The sequence below is a fragment of the Protomyctophum parallelum genome (assembly GCF_964188405.1).
Source record: "Protomyctophum parallelum genome assembly, chromosome: 15".
NCBI classification, from domain to species: domain Eukaryota; kingdom Metazoa; phylum Chordata; class Actinopteri; order Myctophiformes; family Myctophidae; genus Protomyctophum; species Protomyctophum parallelum.
In genome coordinates, this window is record NC_139710.1 from 23453251 (window position 1) to 23476102 (window position 22852).

The 22852-nt window shown below is 45.4% G+C and overlaps 1 protein-coding gene across 1 annotated transcript; it reads left to right on the forward strand.

The window, feature by feature from the left end:
* Nucleotides 1–3145: 3145 nt before the first annotated feature.
* LOC310871590 (surfeit locus protein 4-like) lies at nucleotides 3146–3961 on the forward strand (the record flags this gene model as incomplete). Its single annotated transcript, XM_083783200.1, has 1 exon — nucleotides 3146–3961. The coding sequence occupies one exon, from the start codon at nucleotides 3146–3148 to the stop codon at nucleotides 3959–3961; it is 816 nt and encodes a 271-aa protein (XP_083639326.1).
* Between the last annotated feature and the right edge of the window lie 18891 nt (nucleotides 3962–22852).

Here is a 22852-nt window from a genome sequence, read left to right on the forward strand (position 1 = left end):
ACTTATTATTTTTCATTAATAAATTAACCCATTTTGGGCGGGAACCCCTTTTGGTGTTTTAAACATTATGTTATAATTTAGCTATTGAAAAATCGTGAAAATATTTATTTCAGAAAACTGGATTTTTAAAATTTTGAGGTCAGGCCTAAATGGGTTAAAGGACGACTTCACCACATTTCAACCTACCGTATCTTCATATAATTGGTCGTCACTCATGTTCATGATAAAATAGCACATAATATTGTTTATAATCGGTCTGTGTCTCATACTATTGCTATACTAGCTAAACTGGAGAGGACGTTTTTTTGGTTACACTGATTGGCTGAAGGGGTTATCTGTCAATGCTGTCAATGCTATGCAGTCCTGTATAGTCCGACTCCATGTATGGAAATGCAATTTCTGTGACGTGGACAAAAAAAGGTTGAAAGGTGGATCAAGCAAATCATAACAGTTTACTCATCGGGAGATCTAAAGGTCTTTTGACGAATGAGTGTGAGCTTCAGTTCCTGAGGGATCCGCACGGCCCTCTAACATATTATTGCCACATTTCGTGAAAAAGGACTGCTAAAACTTTCACGGAAACAAAAGGCGCCCTTTGTGCTTGACCCATAATTAAAAATGTATCTCCAAGCAGCTATAAGACGGGGTCAATATACACAATATAGACAATGAGCTATATACATTGATTATTACTGGTATGTATTTATTATTATTATTAAGTCATAAATAAAAAAATCACACTTGTGTGAAGTGAGGGGCGCTCTTATCATCATACTGTACATCATCCCATTACGTGCTCAGCCAATCAAATCATCACAGATGTGATACACACAAAGCTGGGCAACCCATCCATTCTCAGAATTTTCATGGAAACAAATTTATTCTTGAATTTTATGAATTTGAAAACAAACAACAAATCTATTATTCCATAAATAAATAAAATATATAATTGAAAATAGCTGATCTACAAGCTTGCAGCGACGCATTGTGCGCTTTAGATTTGCTATTTTGGCTATAGTTTAGGTCCTGGGCAAACATCTAATCTCTCTTTTGGGAACCACTAATGGGTCCATGCAGAGGGCTGGCATTTCTATTACAGTCTGTTCACTTTGAAGTGATGTGAATTTGCCAGGAATATTCGATCGCCATTCACATTCTTACATTTTACAGGATGCTTTTTTTATATAGAGAGTTGGCTGTCCAACACAGAGCTGAGGGTGCATGGATACAGCTGAGAGAGAGAGAGAGAGCGGGAGAGAGAGAGAGAGAGAGAGAGAGAGAGAGAGAGAGAGAGAGAGAGAGAGAGAGAGAGAGAGAGAGAGACATGAATACAGCTGTGATCCGACCAATTACACACTATCCCAAACCAGACAGACGTTGAGACAACTAGGCGAGAGACAGACATTAAGAGAGCTCAGCTAAGAGAGAGAGATAGACATTAAAGGACTACTTCACAAAGACACGGTCACACAGTCCACCGCTCCCAAACTACTCTGCCGGGACTGGGATGTCTGGCGCGTGGAAGGACTAGGCTCTTTGGGTTGACTCCTCTCAGGATAAGACAGCCGCACAAGCGAGAGAGAGGCATTAAGACATTTGAGAGAGAGAGACGCCGGGCAGCTCCTTTGCTGCGTTGCACTGTCACTTATGAATACACTTGTCATGTTTGATACAGTAGCTGCTGCTCAGTAATACGTCGCCTGCACAAGAGAGTGTGATGCCAATAAATTCTCAAGCCGTACTATAGTGACGGCAGGGGACAACATCTGACCAAAGTACAACACAATCCCTTAACACAAACTGTACATCAGACGTCTAGAAACGTCTTAGGGATTCAAACCGAGCTGTACATCCGACGTCTGTAGACGTCTTAAGGCAATAGACGTCTTAAGCTCAATGATACGGGGCGAGAATTTTTAATTTTTTATTTTTGGCCCGTTCGCCTTTCGGCTGCCGTATGCTACGCTCTGGGCAATTATTAGCTTACCGTTGACTTACATGTTAGCGCGGCGGAAAGAATGACTCGTATCTCCTAATCCAGGACGCTCTCCGTGGTTATGAACGGATCGATGTACTGGCGCTTCATTTCTGCTCCTCATCCGTCTCTTCCGCAAAATATGAGCGCTTTTTGTATCATATATCGTATAAATTTAAAAGATCGCAATGTAAGCTAGCAATGTAAAGTCAACTTTTTAAAGTAGATTGTTTCCGGGTCATGGTTTTCAGAGTAAAAGTTCTGAGACAACCCCGTCCATCCAGAGCTCCTATTTTGAAGCACTTCCGGCACAGAGTGTTTTAATAAAGACCACACCACTTCACGTCTGGGTCTAATAACGCTGTTTATTTATTTCTCAACAATAACCTCATTATTCCTTGCATATAGGCAGAAGCACCACGTAGAATTAAGAGTGTGACGGCTCCACTTTACAATGATCGTGCATTACATTCACCCATTCATACACCGATGGCAGGGGAAACCATGCAAGGCAAGTTGGAAGATTTGACATTTATCTGACTTTGACTTGTATAGTGTGTCCTCAGAGTGGTGTCCCAGAGATTAAAAATATGATCAAATGGGGGTCCATGACTGAATGCTTATCGAACTGGGTTTTCTCGAAGAGGAGTTGAGAGGGTTCCAAATGTCAGGTCACGGTGCTTGGTGGTTACCGTATTCAACATAGCAGACATGTAAACAAAGGCACCACCCTGATATTTCTATTTTATTTTATTTTATTTCTTACAGCTAAACAGTTCACTAAAGTATGATACCCCACTTCAGGATGATAAAGACCTCTCTGCTTTGCAGGGAAACGACACTGTTGCAAGGCAATGCCGATTTGTGCTGTCAGTACTGTGACGTCAGCCATGTCCATATATCAACATACTTCTTTGATTCTTCATTCACGGAATTCGGCCCTCGTGACTTGTGCTGACATCAGTTTCATTTAAGGCCCATGTCCACACACCCCGTCGCATAACAGGAGTTATCAGAATTATTGTCACAGTACGGCTTGTTTAACTTCAAGGCGAACCAGTATTCCCGAAGTTGATAACCTGTGCTTTAGCTTGGACATCATCGCCCTTGAGAATATCACCCCGCGGACATTGCTTGGTGTGGAGCCTTTACTGTCCTAAAGTATAAAGCATGGGGCTGGAGGACGTCATGAACACAGCCCAGGACGCGGCGGACACGTTTCAGCGGGCAACCAAGCGCTACCTGCCTCACCTGGCGCGGCTTGCCCTCATCAGCACCTTCTTGGAAGATGGCATCCGAATGTGGTTGCAGTGGGACGACCAGATAATCAACATGGATGCCACCTGGAGTTGTGGCTACTTCCTAGCCACTTGCTTTGTGCTCCTCAACCTCGTCGGGCAGCTGGGACCGTGCGTCCTCGTCCTCACCAGATGCTCCGTGCGGCGCGCCTGCTTCGCGCTGATCGGCGTCGTGGCCATACAGACCGTCTCATATCCCATGTCGTGGGACGTGAAGTTCTTGATGAGGAACCTTGCCCTCTGTGGCAGCGTGCTCCTGCTGCTAGCCGAGTCTTATTCCGAAGGGAAGAGCATATTTGCCGGAGTCCCCTCTGTGGCCGCGAGTTCGCCAAAGCAGTACATCCAGCTGGGAGGCCGCGCGCTGCTGGTGCTCATGTCCATGACCCTGTTGGACGTGAGCGCCCGTGCCGGCGTCTTCGTTCTCCTGCAGAACATGGCGTGCTCCATCCTCGTCCTCCTGGTGTTCGTCGGCTACAAGACGCAGCTGGCGGCGCTGTCCCTGGTGCTGTGGCATCTGGCCTGCAACGTCTACTTCAACGCCTTCTGGACCATCCCGGCGCACAACTCCATGCACGACTTCCTCAAGTACGACTTCTTCCAGACCACCTCGGTCATTGGCGGCCTGCTGCTGGTGGTGGCATTGGGTCCTGGAGGGGTGTCCATGGACGAGAAGAAGAAGGAGTGGTAGGAACTGTATGTATGCATGCATGCATAAAATATTGGAGGTACGAGGTTTCTGCCCGACAGTGACAATATCCTATATTAGAATTCCCTAAGGGGGAGGGACGCCATCACAAGCGTAAATTTGTTGACACTTTCAGGCCACATAATGAGAGGTAAAGTACCTGCATGCCCACCACCACAGACCACTGGGTTCAAGTCCATCGTGGTGCATCTGGCATACTGTGAGTCTACTGTATGCGAAGACAACTGTCCCATGTTCGGGGGAGGGAAGCCATTCTCGGGAGGGTAGTGTTTGACAATGCACATTCATACTTGCTGGTGGCTGTCAGCAGGGAATGTTGACCCCACTGGGTCTTCCCCAGTGGGAGGGATTAATAGATTTGTTTACAAACATTGAGACTGGTCGCACGCGTGACTGTTTCATGTAATCAATTCCAACAGATCTCGAAACCTGTGGTTTTGGGGAGCGCTGGTTTCAGTTCATTCAACCTCCTCTTGTGTGTTGGCTAGTGAGGCACACCCTATAGGGAGACATTTATACTTCATTGCGCAACGGTATTGCGCACCATCTCAGCCGTTCTTTGCAATTAGGCTCGATGGGCTGCAGCTGTGCGCGCAAGTTCAGGCTCTGCTGCCGTGATCACGTGCGCTCCCTGCATCCTTATGACAGTGACTGCAGGTGTCGTTTTGAGGACAACTGTTTTGAATTGCTATTATTGTTCACACACAACAGAAACCAAGGATTAGATATTTCAAGGGCGAGAGAGATCACAATAGAAATCCTAATCATTCTTCCTCCACACTGGGAGAAAAACAGCATCCTAAAGTTTTGTGGTTAGAACTTTTTCCATTGCATCTTATGAGAGGTGGGGTTCATGTTAGGGTTGGGTGACGATACGAATACATCGTCAATCGCGAATATACAAATCCAATCGCCGAATATTTTTATAAGGCGATTTTTCGGGACGATTTTTAACCTGTAAAGTGTGCGCAACATGTGAATCAATTTGGGCCAGGAAAGTAGTAACAGCGGCCGGGTGGAAATCCCCTCCTCCCGTTATAATGGTATGGTTCCCAGTCCCAGCCGAGCCGAGGAAGGCTATTGTTACTGTAGCCTACATGTTGTTTACGCTCCGGAGTCCAGACCCATGCAGTTTAATAATATACAGTCACAACAGAATGCACAATGCTGTCTTGTGTCTCATCACAATCCCAATGCGCCACCCGTGAAGTCAAGAAAAAAAAAAAAAAACAGGCTGATAGTGTTAGTATAGATGAAGTTCAGTGTGTTGAATCAGTAGCTACACGCTAAGCTAAGCTAACGATCCCCGAGCCTATACTGTATAAGCAACAGGCAGGACTCTGCGCCTTGAGAGCCTGTTTATCAGCAGCAGCATGTGGCGACCCTCTGAGCCTCCGCGCCGGTGCGGGGAGGCAAGACTTCTCCAGGAGAAGTTACTAGGGCAGGCAGGCTACATGTTTAACACTGTCACCAGCCAGTGGTTGTGATGTTAGCTTAGCTTGCAGCTGCTTGTCCGTTCCAACTACACTTCATCTAAACTTATTTCTTATTTTGTTACCGTGGCTGCGCAGTTGTGCTGCAAAAACAGACGGATCTACAAGCTCTCAACGCGTAGCGAACAGAGCTGCAAAAACAGGCAGGACGCGGCGCCTTGAGAGCTTGTAGATCTGGCTTTTTTGCGACCTGCAGTGAGCTGTTCTCACTTTACTTTAATGACACGAATACATCGTCAATCGCCGATTTTTAGACAGACGATTGAAAATAATTGGCATATCGCCCAACCTTAGTTCATGTGGTGCCGGCCTGCGCGCGCATGCTGGTGCTTATCAGTGTGACGTCGTCTGTTAAGGCGTCTATGGATGGAATGACTAAATTGGGAGAAAAAAAAAAAGTCTTACAAAAAAAAGAAAAAAGATCATAATAAAAATCACACACTTCTCTCACGCTGCACCCTGTGCACAGCTTGTCGCGTGGCGGTGTTACTGTTAACATGCAAATATATATATTCAAGTCTGAACGCAGCTTTACAGTATCGTATATAAGTCCCATCATCGCAATATAAGCCATCTACTGTATCTGTGAGAAACTCCTCACAAGTAAACGGCCCTCTCTTTGTGCACACCCATGCTCAATCTCATTCCGTTCGGGTAATTTAAGGTTTTTGGATCTAAAAAAACCCAGAAATATATTGCATAAACCGCAGGACTCCTAGTAGTAGCCTGCTATTTGCCACAGGAACTAAATGGCATTTCATGTTTTGTTGTGGGAGGACAGCGGTGGACAGAAGTTAACGGCGGGCCGGTCAGAAATGAAATTGTGGGGGGGACCGGGAAACGGAATGTCTATAGGTCACTTTTTTGTTTGTTACACAATGAAAATGTCTATGTCTTTTTCACACAACGGCGTGACAATGACAATACGGAACATGTTGCTCTGCGCGCGTAGCAACATGTTCCGTCAATATCGCTGCACATACACAAATATCAAAATAGACATGACGTGAAAATCTGTGATTTTTTTCAATTGTGATCAGTGGAGAAAGAAAAAGACAGCTCTGGTGGCAGGGTAATTATGACTGTATGCTGCCGCGAGTAGTTCAATCATATTAAACCAAGTGATACCACATTGCGCCCTTAATTAACTTATGAACACTCCCCCAATATATAAAATATATGCTGCAGGCAAGTCTTAACCCATTTAGGCCTGACTTCAAAATAAAAAAAACATGTCTTCAAAATCCTAAAGGTTTCCTGAAAGATCTATGTTTCTATATCAGTGGTGCTCAAAGTATTTCATGTGAAGGACCCCTAAAAGTATATGTAATTGGCTGCCGACCCCCATGTGAAAATGTGTTGTTCCAGGGACCCCCCAGAAGCAAAGATTTGAGTTAAAAACGTTCACTCTGAAAGAATATATATTCCAGAATTGTGCCACATTAACACATATCAAGATTTTTCTAAAATAACAGATCTACAAGCTCGTAGCTATGAGCTTGTAGATCTGCTATTTTTCAATAGCTAAAGTATAACATAATAGAGCACCGAAGTCTGATGTCAATGTCGTAGAGGGCGCAAATCCACAGGTTCATGTACTTTTTATTTGCATTGTAATCCCCATAGGGGGATTTTTGATCGCCTCATACTGTATAAGAACTGTGTTTGAAAAATAAACGTGTCCTGTCCTGGCTCGTATGGATTTGAAGAATCAACTGACTGAGAAAACGCTATTGTTACTGCTGCTGAATTAGTTACATTTCTGCTAGAAACAGACTGTATCATATATGAGTGACTGACTGTCGCAAACGATACAGAGACACCCTCCCTGACAATAACGCCGAGACAGCTTGTTTATTTTTGGACCGCAATGCTTATATGAAACGATTTTAAGATGACCCCATGTTATTCTCCAGAGAGAAATGACTTCTGTGAACCAGGGGAAACCAGGGGTTGAGCGAGTGACGTCAGGACTTCAGCGCTCTATGCTTAAAACACCAACAGGGGTTTCCGTCCTGAATGGGTTCATTCTTGCCCGCGACTTGCATAATATATGGATTGCGATGGATGTTAAGAACCATGTGCGTGTGCATGTGTTGGTTGAAGAGTTGATTGAAGAGTCCTTATACTCCAATGTGTGATGTCGTCAAATTAATAATTAATCATATCATTACTTAACGCTTTTGTGTGACTCACCGTCTGGGTGTCGCGTCGAGCTCATTGCGCCACATCAAACGTGGATAACTCACAGTGATTCTTTTAATAAATGCCCCCATTACTTCTGTCAGTTATTTTTTTGTCCGTTTTTTTTTTCCGACGAGGGAGGCCGCACCCGGGTCGGGGCTGGGTCCCTTTGAGGCTGCAGATATTCAAAAATCACACCCGTCAACTCAACGTGTGAAGTGATCATACATCATACTATCCCAGAATGAGACAGTAATCACGATTTGCGTCCTCACTTTTCCGTCTTCACTTTTATCTTCAATGTTTGTTGAGGGGCGCTAGCCCCTCCTATATTCAGCAGTGTAGATCTTCATCTTACACAAACATTACATTCCCATTGACAATGAATGCAGAATCTACGTCATATGTGGACGAGCAAATCGGCTATTGTTGTCCTACACAAGCATCAAATTCCCATTGACAATGAATGAATGACTACACAAAGTGCAAAGAGCAAATCGACATGTTACGTCATGATGATGTACAATGACAAGACCATCCCTCGCTTCACACGGGTGTGATTTTGTTTACACAACCCCCGGACAGCTGGGTATAGGAGGGGCTGGTGCCCCTCAAACATAGAGATGCACGTGTATAGATCGGCTACTTTTATGTTTGAAAGATCGCAGGAAAACGTTGACACAAATCGTCTCTTCTGTGGGTCCCCGACACAGAATATTGTCAGATGGGGGTCCGTGCACCAAATACATTTGGGGGTCAATCATGTCGAGGACTGCAATAGGCCATGTGACCAGTCAAGGGACATAACACAGAAACACATCATTCCTCAAAAACTCTGTGTGCCTCTGTGTGTATGCGACTATGCGTGCTCCGTGCCTGTGTGTGTGTGTGTGTGCGTGTGTGTGTGTGTGTGTGTGACGTGACGTGACGTGATGCACCAGGGATGGCACGCAACGAGGAGCTCTGAATGTGTTATTGTAAGAAACGGTGACTGCTCCCAGACTTTCCCACTACAGCAGTGTACTGGATTAAAACCATATTGACTTCCTCTGAGCATCACACATGCACACACAGCACATGCACATATACATGCACATGCACATGCACACGCACACGCACACGTACACACAGATCATTCGATGACTACAATGTTCAACACATTGCAAAGCTGCGCCGTCGGGCAGAAACCTTGTATCTCCTTTATTTCATTTTTTTTTTGTAAACTAATGCCATACGTTGTTGACCAAGCGTGTCCCTTAAAGTATAATACTTTCACGAGGAGTTGTGAGTTTGTATATATCAGCTATATTTCATAGTGAAAGTGGTTAGGTGTGTCTGTGGGTGTTAAATATCTAAATAAAGGGGCCCGGTGGCACAGTCGGTAGTGCTGTCGCCTCACAGCTAGAAGGTCCCGGGTTTGATTGCTGCCGGGGACGCTGTGGGCGCTGTGGAGGCGCGATATCAGCGCCCATATACCCTAGGTGGGGTTGGAGAAAGGGCCCTTCTGTGTGGAGTTTCCATATTTTCCCTGTGTCCACTATAGGGTATGTAGGTACTGTACCCTCACAAAAAACATGCAGTTATCCTGGTCTCAATACTGCCTCCCCCTGGTCAGCCGGGGTGCCTGATGGAGTGGAAAGGAACTGTTTCCTTCCACACTATACATCCTACCGGGGAAACTCCCCTTAAAGGAAGCATGAGCTCTGATTGGAAGAGCTTATTATACATTGGAACACAGGTTACCTTTTTTTCTCCTCCATGTCCTGAAGAGTACATGATTTACACCTAGCAGCGACAACATGTCAACTGTTGAACCTGGACAGGCTTGACATCTCTAACCAGTGAACTGACACCTGTTTTGAACAGAACTGAGAACTGTTCTGAATGGAACTGAGACCTCAACGGAGGGGTGACCATGGGCAACGATATGCGTAGTGGTACTGTGGTGTACCATTAAGTGCAGCTGTACACCACATGCAGCACTACACCTGGCCTACAGGGTACTGCTCCATGGATTCTAATAATAATTAAAAATAATCCCAGAGTTTGACTACTGCCACAGTGTCGACTGGTTATAGTCAACTATTCGTCTATAGTCAATATAGTTGGTGAAACCTTAAATGGAAGTGACACCTGTTCTGAATGGAACTCCTCCTGCCAACAGAAACATTTTCCGTTCCAGAACTCACTACTTTTGAATCTTTAGAAATTCATTTTTTTGTTTTATTTTGTCTGCATGCAGGAGAGGTCTCTCTTTATCATTATGCCACATAACAATGAATACCAGCTGATTGAAGGCTCAGACTGGCGTTTGCACACATTTGCGTGTGAGCGCTTTCGAGCCTTAGTGCGAACGAGTGTCTTTAGGGCACATCTGTCCAGAGACAAAAGGCTGTGAGCATCTCGAAGGCGGCTTCTTTTCTTCTTCTTCTTTTGACAGGGAGGGAATGAGTAATTGAAGTGAACTAATCCAACAGAATATAAAGTAAAGCATGTAAAGTCACACAAAGTGAAACACGATGAAGGTCTGGGTGCCACACGGCACATGGAAAACTGCAAGTTTGACAGCGGGCAGAAGCTGACAGGGCAGGAACGAAACCAGCAGCGCAAAGCAGCTGTGTGAACCTTATTTAGTGAAGCATTTGATTTAGGCAGTGGTGGAACACAGACAGAACATTTACTTGCAACATTGTGTACATTATTTGAGTATCTGTACTTTACTATTATGTAGTCTAGGGTTGCAGGGGGAAGCAACATGAAATGCAAAAGGACATTTAGAATTTAAAGTAGCCTACTATAGAGCGGTGCCCGTTGGGCACTGGCCTACTTGGAGATATGGGGTGATCAGGTCCAGAGCCTGGGCAGAGGCGTTTGTGCTGGTTCTGCACAACGGGTTATCCGACGTACTCGACACCGTGCACTGCACTCCCTGTGGTGGTGTGGAACGTGCGTGTTGAATTCGAAGTCGGTGGGGCGAACGGTTCTCGTCTCGAGTTACGTGGATTACGTACACACACAGAGAGAGTGTGTGTGTGTGTGTGTGTGTGTGTGTGTGTGTGTGTGTGTGTGTGTGTGTGTGTGTGTCTGTGTGTGTGTGTGCGTGCGTGCGTGCGTGGATCAGTCCCATTAGGGAAAGACCAGCCTGACCAGGGCCACATACAATCTGCTCCAGAACTACTCTGCCGGGACTGGGAGGTAGATCAATATCTTTGGGTTGACTCCTGTCTGGGCCCCTCCTACGTCTCACCAGGTCCACTCCTATATAAATGTTTTTTTGGGTACTTACTTTCATTCCACTACAGTAACATTCCTAGAAAATGTGTAAAAGCACATTTATTTCATTGGTATAGACTAGTACTATAGAGGGTATGCGTGTGACATCATCATCAAACCAGGAAGTTATGCAGGAATGCCTACTGAGTGGCAAAAACTACTTTCTGGCCTTGACAGCCCATGCATCCAAACGGAAAAGTCATATCTAATTGCATTTAATGACATTAAACGGTGTTAAACTCAATTTGCCTGTGACTTTGCCACTCGATTTGCCATTCACTTTATGCATGCGCATACCTTCTATAACGACTACATTGGGGAGAAATAGATGTTTTTGGTGTTTTTAATGGCGTGTGTGAAACGAGCTTAACAGTTTCCCGGGAGTGTATACTTGGCACTTCGCCTATTGCCCCCGCTTCCCAATCTGCCCGCTTGCCTCTCTTTGAAAATGATACTACTAGGGCAGTTCCCCATCTAATAAGCCCTTAAATGGGCATGAAATCTCTAGGCTGATTTGGTCGATTGTTTTTCCACTTCAGGTCAAAAACTACAGCAGTGTAAAAAAAAACATGGCAGGGCTGCATAACACTGACCTCATACAGTGGTACAGTGATGTAAGCAACACAGCTGCAGCTATAAGCTAATCAAATGAATAATGGGCGTGTTAGATTTTAGGTGTGTCAATGCCGTCAATCATGCTTGCACATTGGCATGTCCTTGGCTCTGGACAGTAGTTTTTAACTGGAAAACAAACCACAAAATTAGCCTGTGGTTTCATGGCCATTAAAAGTAGCATAGTCTATAAATTCCAGTGTAACTAAAGGGTAGGACTTGAATTGCATTATCCACAATCAATAATCATAGTACTGATAGTTAGATGTGTGTATTAGGGCAATTTATTTTATTGATTACTAATTTCACAATGGGGAAAGAAAACCTAAATTGGATGAACGGAAGGAAGTACATAGGATAACTTAAGGCTGATTTAATAATAAAACATGTCAATTAAACGATGTGGGAAAAGTAGCAATATTGTGATAATGGGAAATGTGGAATAATTGACCATAATACATTTTCACAGATGAAGGCTCTTGTGAACAAGTCCCCAGTGTTCATTTGTCCATTTGTATCTCTGAGAGTGTAGAAAGGTGACCAAAATGGACCTGTACGGGTTCCAGTATATACTATCAGAGTTAAATGAACGCTCCGGATTCGAGTGTGCAAAACATCACGCAGGCGGTCCTGCTCTGTTGACCGGAGTCGTACGTCACAGCACAGCCGGCTCACATTGTTTTGATTTGCCACGTGGTTAGCAAGCCATATGGGAGAAGACAAACACTGCACTGACTGCAGCCCTTCCTCTGTCGCAGCACAGTCGGTGACATGATGAACTAAACGGACTTGCCCCGGCACAGACACCATGCATTGTAATTAAGGATGACTTGCCCTTTGATTGATGGCTGTTTGTTCGCCTTCCACCGAGCTCAAAGGCAGATCGTGACCATAATGGATTATCTCCAGACTCCTCACACGAAGGAAGGATGTTGTTCGAAAAACAAGACGCTTTGGGGCATTGTTTTTTAAATCCCACAGTGTGGTCCACGTACAGGCCAGCCGTTTGGTTTGTCTTTACAACCATGGGGCTCATTTATCATTTATGTCACTCAGAAATATGATTGGTTTGTCTTTTAAAGATTTATAATCCCTATATAGTTAGTTGACCAGAGTCTCCCAGGCCTCTACTTCATTACTTCAAATGACCACAGATCATGTCAATGGCGTTGACTGTCTGATACAGTATGTTTGATACTTACTAGCCCGGTTGCACTGGCCTACTCGGCGATAAATCTAAAAAGTAATTTAAAAAGCATGGCCCCTCACACATTAAAGGACAATATCAGGCACCAGAACCAGTGATGTTTTGGCAGACCGGGCTGTTTTATTTTATTTTTAAGTGGCACCAGAGAGTGTGTGTCAATTATAGGCATCACATTACTCATCCTCCGCAGGCAGTGACGTCATCTCTGTGTGGGGCTGCAGTGCTCGAGACAGAATTTTTAACACCTATTTTGGTGTTACAAAAGAGGTGTAACTGTCCGGGGGCGGGGGTGGGTGGGGTGGTGGAGGTGTGGACGTTGCCTGTTCGTGCAGTTCAGACATTCAAATGCTAATCTGGTGGCTTTTGTTTTAACCTGCCAGGTAGGGGGGGGGGGGGGGGGAACAAGGTTCTGGAAAGGAGGGTCCGGCGGATAGTCATATACCTCACATCCAAGAAGAACGATGCAGATTTCGTCCTGGTCGTGGAAGATTGGACCGGATCCTTACTCTTGCAGGGGTCCTATAGGGGAAGGCCTGGAAGTCTGACTATCCAAGATGTGTTTTGTGGATTTGGAGAAGGCGTATATAGCCGGGTCCCCTGGGAGATACTGTGGGAGGTGCTGTGGGAGTAAAGCGTGATCTTATTGAGGGCCATCCAGTCCTTGTCCTCCCAAAGCGAGATCTGTGTCTGGGTCCTCAGCAGTAAGTCAGACTCGTACTCTGTTGGGGTTGGCCTGTAGATTGTGACACATCATTCGCCACCATAATAAGGGATGCTAGGGTTCGTGTGGTTAACACATTGTCTACTTATGACGGAATACTCCGCCATATAAAATCCAACTGTCAACTGCTCACATAAGCTTTATTATTGCCGTTCATTCATGTATAGCGGCCGCCTGAAAAGGCTCATAAGTCTAAATCTACGGAGCTCTCCATGGTTTTGACAAAACGCCGATGTTCGGAGGTCTTTTCTTGTTTTTCTTTTTCTATTGGAACATTGGCGTTTTCTAGAGCAAGCTTGGCCTCATTTTAGCTCACTAGCATTGACGCTAATATTTAGCATCTAAAATGGATGCCAAAAACGGACACGGCAGCCAAGCGCTGGCACTTTCGTCCACCAGGGTCCACAAGGTGTTAAGATCATGGAGAGTGATTCATTTAATATATATTTTTTCAATCCCAATTAAACAAATTAAATCCAGCGGGCACAAAAGGTTACATTCTTACTCTCTAGTTTGCCCATAATAAGGTAAGAAAACATTCTACGTGCTTAGCTGTCAAAGCAGGTCGTACAGTTGTCGGTGACGGTGTTCGGTATTTTCTGCGCATTGGTCTTTGTGGATGGAGTTTACATGTGCCTTTGTGCCTTGTGCCCTGTGCCCTGCATAATTATAAATCATCATGCCCTATGTCCCGCTGATTTTCATATCATTGCTCTCTCTGCCCCGTGAGATAACTCCTGTATGTTTATTTAGCAACATTCCGTGGCGTCTTACATTATCTGCCCCTCTGGGGAAAAGCATGTTATTCGACCTTGGGTCTCAGACATCTCCGACGTAATGTTAATACGTCCCTAAACACTATATTCATTCAGCTGTGGACTAAGATTTGCTTAGCCACGTCTCCCAGTCTCACCATTGTAAACCTCCCAGCCACAGGTGTCGCCATTGTTCACTTTTTGTTAACCTCTGAACTCAAATTGAATACTTCCCATGTCAAAGATTGTTGGATTACATAATAGGTATATAATATTTGAGTTATTTTTCAATGCTTGTGTTTGCTTGTGTCTGTTCTGCTCCCCAGAAAATATTATGGTTAATATAATCCTTACGTATGCGCGCTGGTCTGGACTTTTATGTCGTGTCAAGGTTTTTTCTTGGTCTTTTTCCTGCCGTAAGGTGGAATCTGTGTTATGTTTGCAATGTTATGTTTGCAATATCACATGAGCAGAACCACACCGCCAAACTGAATGCAAAATCATTCCTATAAATGGTAAATGGTTAATCCTGAGTGTGTGGTCTTAATGAAGTCTGGTTAATGATCCATAGTGTCCCAGGGGGACAGCATGTTGCAGCATGACATGTTGTAAGCTTGTAGTTCAGCAATTTTGGGGGGCTATTTTCGGTGAAGACATTTGGGGCTGTATTTTGCGTGTGTTAAGTACCAGGTCTTATTACTTAACTTAAGACCTGGAGGCGTGATCAATGCCATTTGGCTTTTCTGAGTGGCCAAAGAGCATTGACCACACCTCCAGGTCTTAAGTTAAGTAATAAGACCTGGTACTTAAGACACGCAAAATACAGCCCTTGGTGTGCAAGGGAGAAAAGGTATAGGGGTCCTAGTACAGTACAGAGCCCTGAAGGTGTACTGTAGGGTTAGGCAGTCGGGTGGCACAATGGCAAGAGTTCCTGCTTTGTTGAGGTTTTATCGATCCGTCCTTGCTTAGCGTTTATATGAACAGAATTGGCCGTGTTCCGGCAAGAGAAGCCAGGTGGGGAGGATGTCACTCTACGGTGGGGGCTGACGGTGGAGGCTCTGTGACAGGTGAGCCAGTGGCAGAACATCACACAGAAATGTGTTTTGGAGGGGAGTTTTCAACTACAGTAACAAACTACTCTCCCGCTAACAGCTAGACGTACGAATGAGTTGCTGTAGCCACGTGTTGTACATTTACACTGTCCTAAAGGAGAGGCAGTGGGCGTCCATTAATAGCAGCGGACAGATATGGACGCTGTGTGCTTATTGTGCTGAAGAATGTCCCTGGACCGCTGATTTATGGAGCGTGTTTACACAGAAACGCTTCTCCCTGCTAAATGTATGCACTCATCTGCATACCAAACCTGATCGAACGAGACGCCACTGATAGTATGTGTGGAGGTGTCGTTACTCGGGCCATACCGCAAAATGATCACTTGTGTTTTACGCATTCCGGGTCCAAAAACACTTTCAAAAGAAGATTTAATGAGGGATGGAAAGAATGAGGTCGATGAAAATGCGAACAGAGAAAGAAGGATCGGAGGCCACAAAGTGCTGCAAAGCGATCTGAAAATATATAAATCAATGTCCCATAAGTTATCATGATAATAATAAAAAGACATGAGAGGGACCAGAAGGCACAGGTTTGTGTTTGATTTGGAGTTGGCCAGTGTTGCTCTATTGTACTGCTCTGCTCTGCTGTGTAGATGTTATTAATTGGAGACAGTAAGGGGTCAAGATTATCCACATGAAACACTGAGACACTTTGGTGCAATCCTCATGCAGTTTTAATAAAAACCCGAGCCGCGTGGCGGTGGGAATGTGTCAGGTATAGAACCTTCCACAACTGGCTTTGAAAACCACAGAACTGGAATCTACAAAATACAGCCTAGCAATAAAACAGGGTGGATCAGACACATTCTTATGGCCTGAGTGCTTTTGTGGATTTATGTCCCATAACAGAGTTTTAAAGTCACACGTTATTTTCTTTAGATGTTTTTTAAGCGAAGTCCGTTTCCCCTCCGGGCTACACTCTTCGAGCTCTCCTCGATGAAAAGGGCTCGCCTCAGAGAGATCTGAGTCAAATGGAGTTTGACATCAGAGTAGCCGTACCCACGAGAGCGCTGATGGCATGACTAGCCGGAGACTCGGCAGTCCAGATCGGATTATGAAAGGAATATTTTAAGGGGTTCAAAAACAGAGCCTCAGACGGCACAGCTCGCACGACTTTCATCTCTCAATATGCACAGACAAATCGAATCACGGGGCGACTATAATGCTTGTGTCATGCGCGTCAGAACTCCCCGGTTCTGACACAATAAACAACTGCTGCTCGCGTGCAGGGCGGATGGAAACGCAGTGGACACAAGGACGAGTGGAAACGCGAGCCAAGCGTGCTGTAAATCAAGGACAGATCAGGGTAATGTTAGTCCATACAGGTGCAGCTGAAGGCCTTAAACCACTTAAACGCTATAGCCTACTTAGTTCACTAGAGTACTCTTGGGGTCTATAGTAGGCCCCCTCATTTTTTCCCCTCTACACTAAATATCTTTGCCAAAAAATAGCAGAACTGCAAGCTCACAACATGCCGCGTTGTAATGCATTCTGGGCTTGTAGATCTGCAATATAAAGTTCCCCCCAAAATTTGGGATAGGAATCATGTGGTCACGTAGTTGTGCGGCAAAAACCAGAAATAGCTGATCTCCACGACCACGCATGTATTTATGTCATCGGCAAACAACTAAGAGAGATCAACCCATTTCTTTAACATCACTGAATCCCAGCAGGAAAATGAATTCTACTCATACTAGTTCTAGGCCTACTATACAGATACACCTTTACAGCAGGAGTACAAAGCAGGTCGAAACTAGAAAGCTGTGCTCCTTGGAGCACAGATCTCTGCCAGGCCTGGTTGTCCTGCAAGGCCTGGTTGTCTTACCAGGGCGGGGACTGCCCGACATCCCGTTAGTCCGACTGACGTGGCCGGTTAAGACTGAGGTTAAGTTAGCGACATACATGGCCGGTTAAGACTGAGGTTAGGGTTAGTGACTTACCTGGCCGGTTAAGGCTGAGGTTAGGGTTAGCGACTTACCTGGCCGGTTAGGACTGAGGTTAGGGTTAGAGTTAGGGTTTGGGATAGTGCTAGTAATCGGTGGGACTAATAGGAGGTAGGAACAATGACATGTTACTTCCAGGGCTGTATCAGTCGTGGGGTGCAGCTACAGTATCAGGACACAAGAAAGCTCCAGGGGGACGGACTGTTTGACAGAAATGTGTGTTTTGGAGGTGTACATTAGAGGCCTCACAACACTTTCAATTTGGGTACATGATTAGATTTCTGCACGCAACTTGCATGATATATATATAGCCTACTGAGAATGTTAAACATAATGAGAAATAATTGGTGGAGGTACCAATGAACCAATTTTAAAAGCTACATTGCGAACATGCCACTTGGCTCAGCCAGTTAGGATGCTGACACTTGACTCAAGTTTGAATCGGACTCCTGTCTACACGTCTGCCTTTGTCTCCTCACTCTTCGCTCTCCTATCTAAAAAAAGGGGCACTATTTGATGCCAAATATATTGCTCCACTGTGTGGTTAATGACTCTACATCAAGCTAACAATAACATTGGAAAGTATGTTTGGATTCTTCCGCCCTGAAACATCTTCCAGCTGATCTGTGCAGATCTGCACACAGCCATGCGTTTCTTCAGGCAAAACAGCATCCCACTGGTGGACACGTACAGTACAGTACAATACAGTACAGTACAGTACAGTACAGTACAGTACAGTACAGTACAGTACAGTACAGTACAGTACAGTACAGTACAGTACAGTACAGTACAGTACAGTACAGGGGCCATTCTTACATCTGACACAAGCTGAGACAACCCTGCACGTGCACATAACTTGTACACAGACACATGAATACATGCACACACAGAGACTTGTGTGTGGCCAAAATACATTTCTTATACGACGACTAGCAAAACAAAAGCAGATCCACAAGCTCCCAACGTGTCCAACTTGTAGATCTGCTCTTTGCGCTATTGCTTAAACGTTTTTGTATTTGACAATACAATGGCCAAATGAAAGTTGTGATTTTGTGCAACATTATGGTCTGCCTCCGAACAGACAATAATGTCACAGCCTCAGACCCCGGGTTGTGAAATGTTAGTTTATGGCCCTGCACAGCCTAAAGACTCTGCAGCCACAACATATTCAGGCCTTAATACGTATAGTATTCTGGGTTGGCTATCCATTATTTCCCCCTCTACACCAAATCTCTGCCAGTTCCACAAGCTCACAACGTGATCTTGTAGATCTGCTTTTTCTGCCCCCCCCCCCCCCCTCCCCCTCCAAAATAGGGACGCTAGGGTTCAAGTGGCTAATGGCTCCACTTCCCTGCTTCCCTCCCCGTGGCCTTAGAGGGCTAATTCTTAAGACTACAAACACGTCTCGTGTGGCCTGTATTGTACAAAGCCTATCCAGTGACTAAGGCCCGACGCGGGGAGCACCTTCGAAGAATGGGAAAAGGAAACAGTGCTGAGAACCTCTGCGGTTTGACACGGCTCCAGAATCCACTCAAAGCCCCGCGAGCTATGCTTTAGTCGCGCGCGGGTGCCGCGCGGCCGAAAGCTGGGGCCCGACCTCCAAGCTCACAGTGCATCTCGGGAGCGACGCATTGTGAGCTTGGAGGTCGGCAGCACCGCTTTCGGTCTCCAGTCTCCCTGGCCCGCCGCCAAATTGAAGTACAACTGTTTCCTTTAGTGCCGGGCCGAGGGCCCAGCGCCTTTTTTACATTTTTATATTCAGCAGAGACGAGCCCCGGAGAGGGAGAATGTGTGTGCAAACCTAAGCGGTGTTAAGAAACGGCCCCGACAATATAAACACTATCACAACTCTGTCATTTTGATTTATTTGCCCAACCTGGGGGGACTTTAAGGTAAACCATCGTAATACCTGCCGCATAGTCCTGAAAAATGACTCTGTGTAAATGTTTTTGGAAGACGTGTGTACATTTCATTACCTCCGTTAAGACCGTAATTCTATCGTTTCTTTTCTGCCGGGGGTGGGGGGGGGGGGGGGGATGCTAATAGACAGGGCGCTCCGAGACTCAACCTGCTCTCTTTTTTTGTTTACTGTTCCTTGCCAGAAATAAATATTCCCGCGTCAACCCTCCTCCGCCTGTTACAGATTGTTTTATGAAACATGGTGTTTACTCTGGGCCCGACCTCGTCTGAGCGAGTCCTCCTTGTAGGTCATGCACCGCCGTGCTCGATTTAAAGTCCTTTAAACAGGGGGGGGGGGGGCATTATCAATTAATTGGAAATGCAATGCTGTGTGGAAGGACAATTAAACAGTCATCAGGGCAGCGGACTGGACTAATGAGTGAGGAAGTTTGAAGTGGAGCGTAGGAAGGAAGCCATTTCTCTCGGAGCGTCAGAGGAAGCCATCCGCTGGGTTCAGGTCGTTAACTCCAGGGTGACAATCCCGACTGATAAAGGACCGCTGACGTCATCAGAGTTCAGAAAAAATCAAGGTCAAATGGTTCATGTCCAAAAAACCTACCGCGTGGAGGACTCTCTGGAAGAATATATTAGGGAAATGGCCAAGATGCCCCCTGTGTGTGTGGTTGTTGAGGCTATAACGCTGATTGGCTCCATTTATGATGTTTGGAACATTGATGCCAATCAGACCCCAGGCCATCACTTGAAACATGCCGCCTGGATGCCCCGAATGTTTATCCCACATCACATGCAATTGCATAATATCAACAAAGAATTCTTCCATTTGCTTTGCTCCTCTCGGCAAAGTGCAACGAGTGAGTGGGAGAGCGTGCAAGCAGTTTGTGCTGAATTAATTGACAAAATTGCGGAATCAGAATGAGGATCAGAATTGTTTTTGTGCAAGCCTCATCATTCTAAATGTAAGCTTTCAGGAGGGGGCAGAGAGGAAGAGCAAGGAGAGAGATCAAAGATAACTAGAAAAAGTGCCCCTCTGGGCACAGGTCTCCACCAGGGCAAGTCAGGTTGTGGCCTCCTGGTGGCGCTATAATAAGCCAATCTTCTTACGCCTTGGATGGCAATTGGATGATTTGAGGCCTTTTGTTCCAAAAATGTTAATCCATCCATCTTCAACCGCTTATCCGTAGTCGGGTCGCAGGGGCAACAGCTCCACCAGAGTGCTCCAGACATCCCTCTCCAGAGCAACATTAGTGACTTCCTCCTGGGGGATTCCGAGACGTTCCAAGGCCAGTGAGTCGATGTGTTTCCTCAAACTGCGCCTTGGTCTGCCCCGGGGTCTCCTCCCAGTGGGACGTGCATCGAGGACCTCCCTAGGGAGGCGCCCGAGAGGCATCCTAACCAGATGCCCAAACCACCTCAGCTGGCTCCTTTCCAGGCGAAGGAGCAGCGGTTCTACTCCGAGTCTCTCTCGTGTAACTGAACTTCTCACCCTATCTCTAAGGGAGATGCCAGCCACACGTCGAAGAAAACTCATTTTGGCTGCTTGTATTTGCAAAAACCCACCTGTTGGTGGCCAACAGGCCAATGTAAAAAAATGGTGGGATATATTCCTTAGCCTAGTAGGAACGTCTGTGAAAGATTACACGTAAATTGCACGCTGCGTTCATGATTTGAGGCTTTTTGTTAAAAACGGGCCAATCCTGTAAACTTTGAAAGTCAATGTTAGCCAATCAGGATGGATTACGAAATATTGGACAGATCCGACTTGAGCACATGGCTATCGAGATACTGTGTAACCATTTGCAGGATCTTTGGACAAACTATGGAGGAAATGTGTTTTACAAAAGTTTGGCATCGACCGGGTTAACGGTGCCGGAGATTAGCTGTACACAGACGGACGGAAGGACACACGGACGGAGTGCAAAACATACTCTCTCCCCATGCCTTTGGCCTGGTGGAGATAATTATGTACCTGCATATAGCATAAAAGAGGTTGCAGGTGTGTATAGTCTGTATACACAAGGTTTAAAGAAGAAATCGGTGTCACACACTGTGTGGCTCCATGTGAAGTTATTTTTTGTTAATGTATTGACATTAATCCAGCTGGCCTTCAACATAATTACATAATTAATTGTGATGAGGGCCAGCATCACATAAAAACAGCTTCATTATGGAACCAGAGTGTGCAGTACTTTTTCGTTCTTTTTAAAGTTTGACTCATAGTCAGCACAGCATTTGTATGCTGTTTCACAGTGTAGAATGCTGGTGGTTGGCTGCGAGACGTTTAAAAAAAACGTTTTACGCCCTATTCATACTTTATTATTTCCGTGCCATGAATAGCCGAATCATACAGCTATAAAATGTGATGCATTGGGAGTTTGTAGAATAGCTAGAATAGCAATTTTTTACTACGCTATAGTATACACCGTTGTGAAATGAAGCATAAATGTAAGCATTAATACCCTTTAACACTACTCCCACGTATCTGCTTTTATTACTCAGCTTGGTTGAATGCTTGATTCTGATTGGTCAATCGCTGAATTCAGCGGTGTTATTTCTGAATAATGACCGATAATGCAGCTCTATAACAGACCGCTGCCTAATCAAAGGCTCCGAGCACCTGGCTGCACTGCTTGGATCCAACATGACAGCCAAACAAACACACACCGCTGATTTGAAGCGAGAAATGGACGATGCAGGAAACAGAAAATTGATTTGATCAACACTAAATGTTTTTCCGAGGCGGCCGTGTTGCGGTGGGGTGCGCACGCTTATCCGACATACCATAGGACCGACATCGATCGGCTTAAGGTTGACGAACATGCGTTAAGGTTGGCGACCGGATTAAGGTTGACGAACATGCGTTAAGGTTGGCGACTGGATTAAGGTTGACGAACATGCGTTAAGGTTGGCGACCGGATTAAGGTTGACGAACATGCGTTAAGGTTGGCGACTGGATTAAGGTTGACGAACATGCGTTAAGGTTGGCGACCGGATTAAGGTTGACGAACATGCGTTAAGGTTGGCGACCGGATTAAGGTTGGCGAACATGCGTTAAATTGGCGTATTGTGCTGCTCCGTGCTTGCGGTTATGGTTAGGTTAGGGTTTGAGGTAGGTTGTCGTTGTCGGACCAATAGTATGTCGACACTAAAGCCTGTACCCGTTGCGCTGGGCGGACAGATGGAAATTGGAAATGATCAAGTAAAGTACAAATAATCAGTGGTGGAAGTTACTTTCCACCACTGCAATTTCATGGGATTACGTCCGCTTGTTGCTATACGCTCTACCTGAACACTCGCCTCAGACGTGTCGCTACGCTCTACCTGAACGCTCGCCTCTCAGACGTGTCAGGCACTTTCATTGTGAAAAGCCCATTAGCACATCGCAGCAGTCTAGCCTTAAGCTGTGTAATGATAGCCATAATTAATATACCGGTAAAGCAATAATCTCTCTAATGGTCAATGGAAGGATTTTGAGTACCCTGAAAAGTTAAGCAAGCGAATTGAATGATATGGCGTCTACTGCAGTTTCCAGGCTCATGATGCATATAAGCTCTCCGAAACCTGTAGGTAACGTTTTTCAGTTTTTCCCCCCCAAATTCCCATATGAACGAAAGGACTAAATGGAATTAGGAACATCACACAGGGCTTTAGTGGAA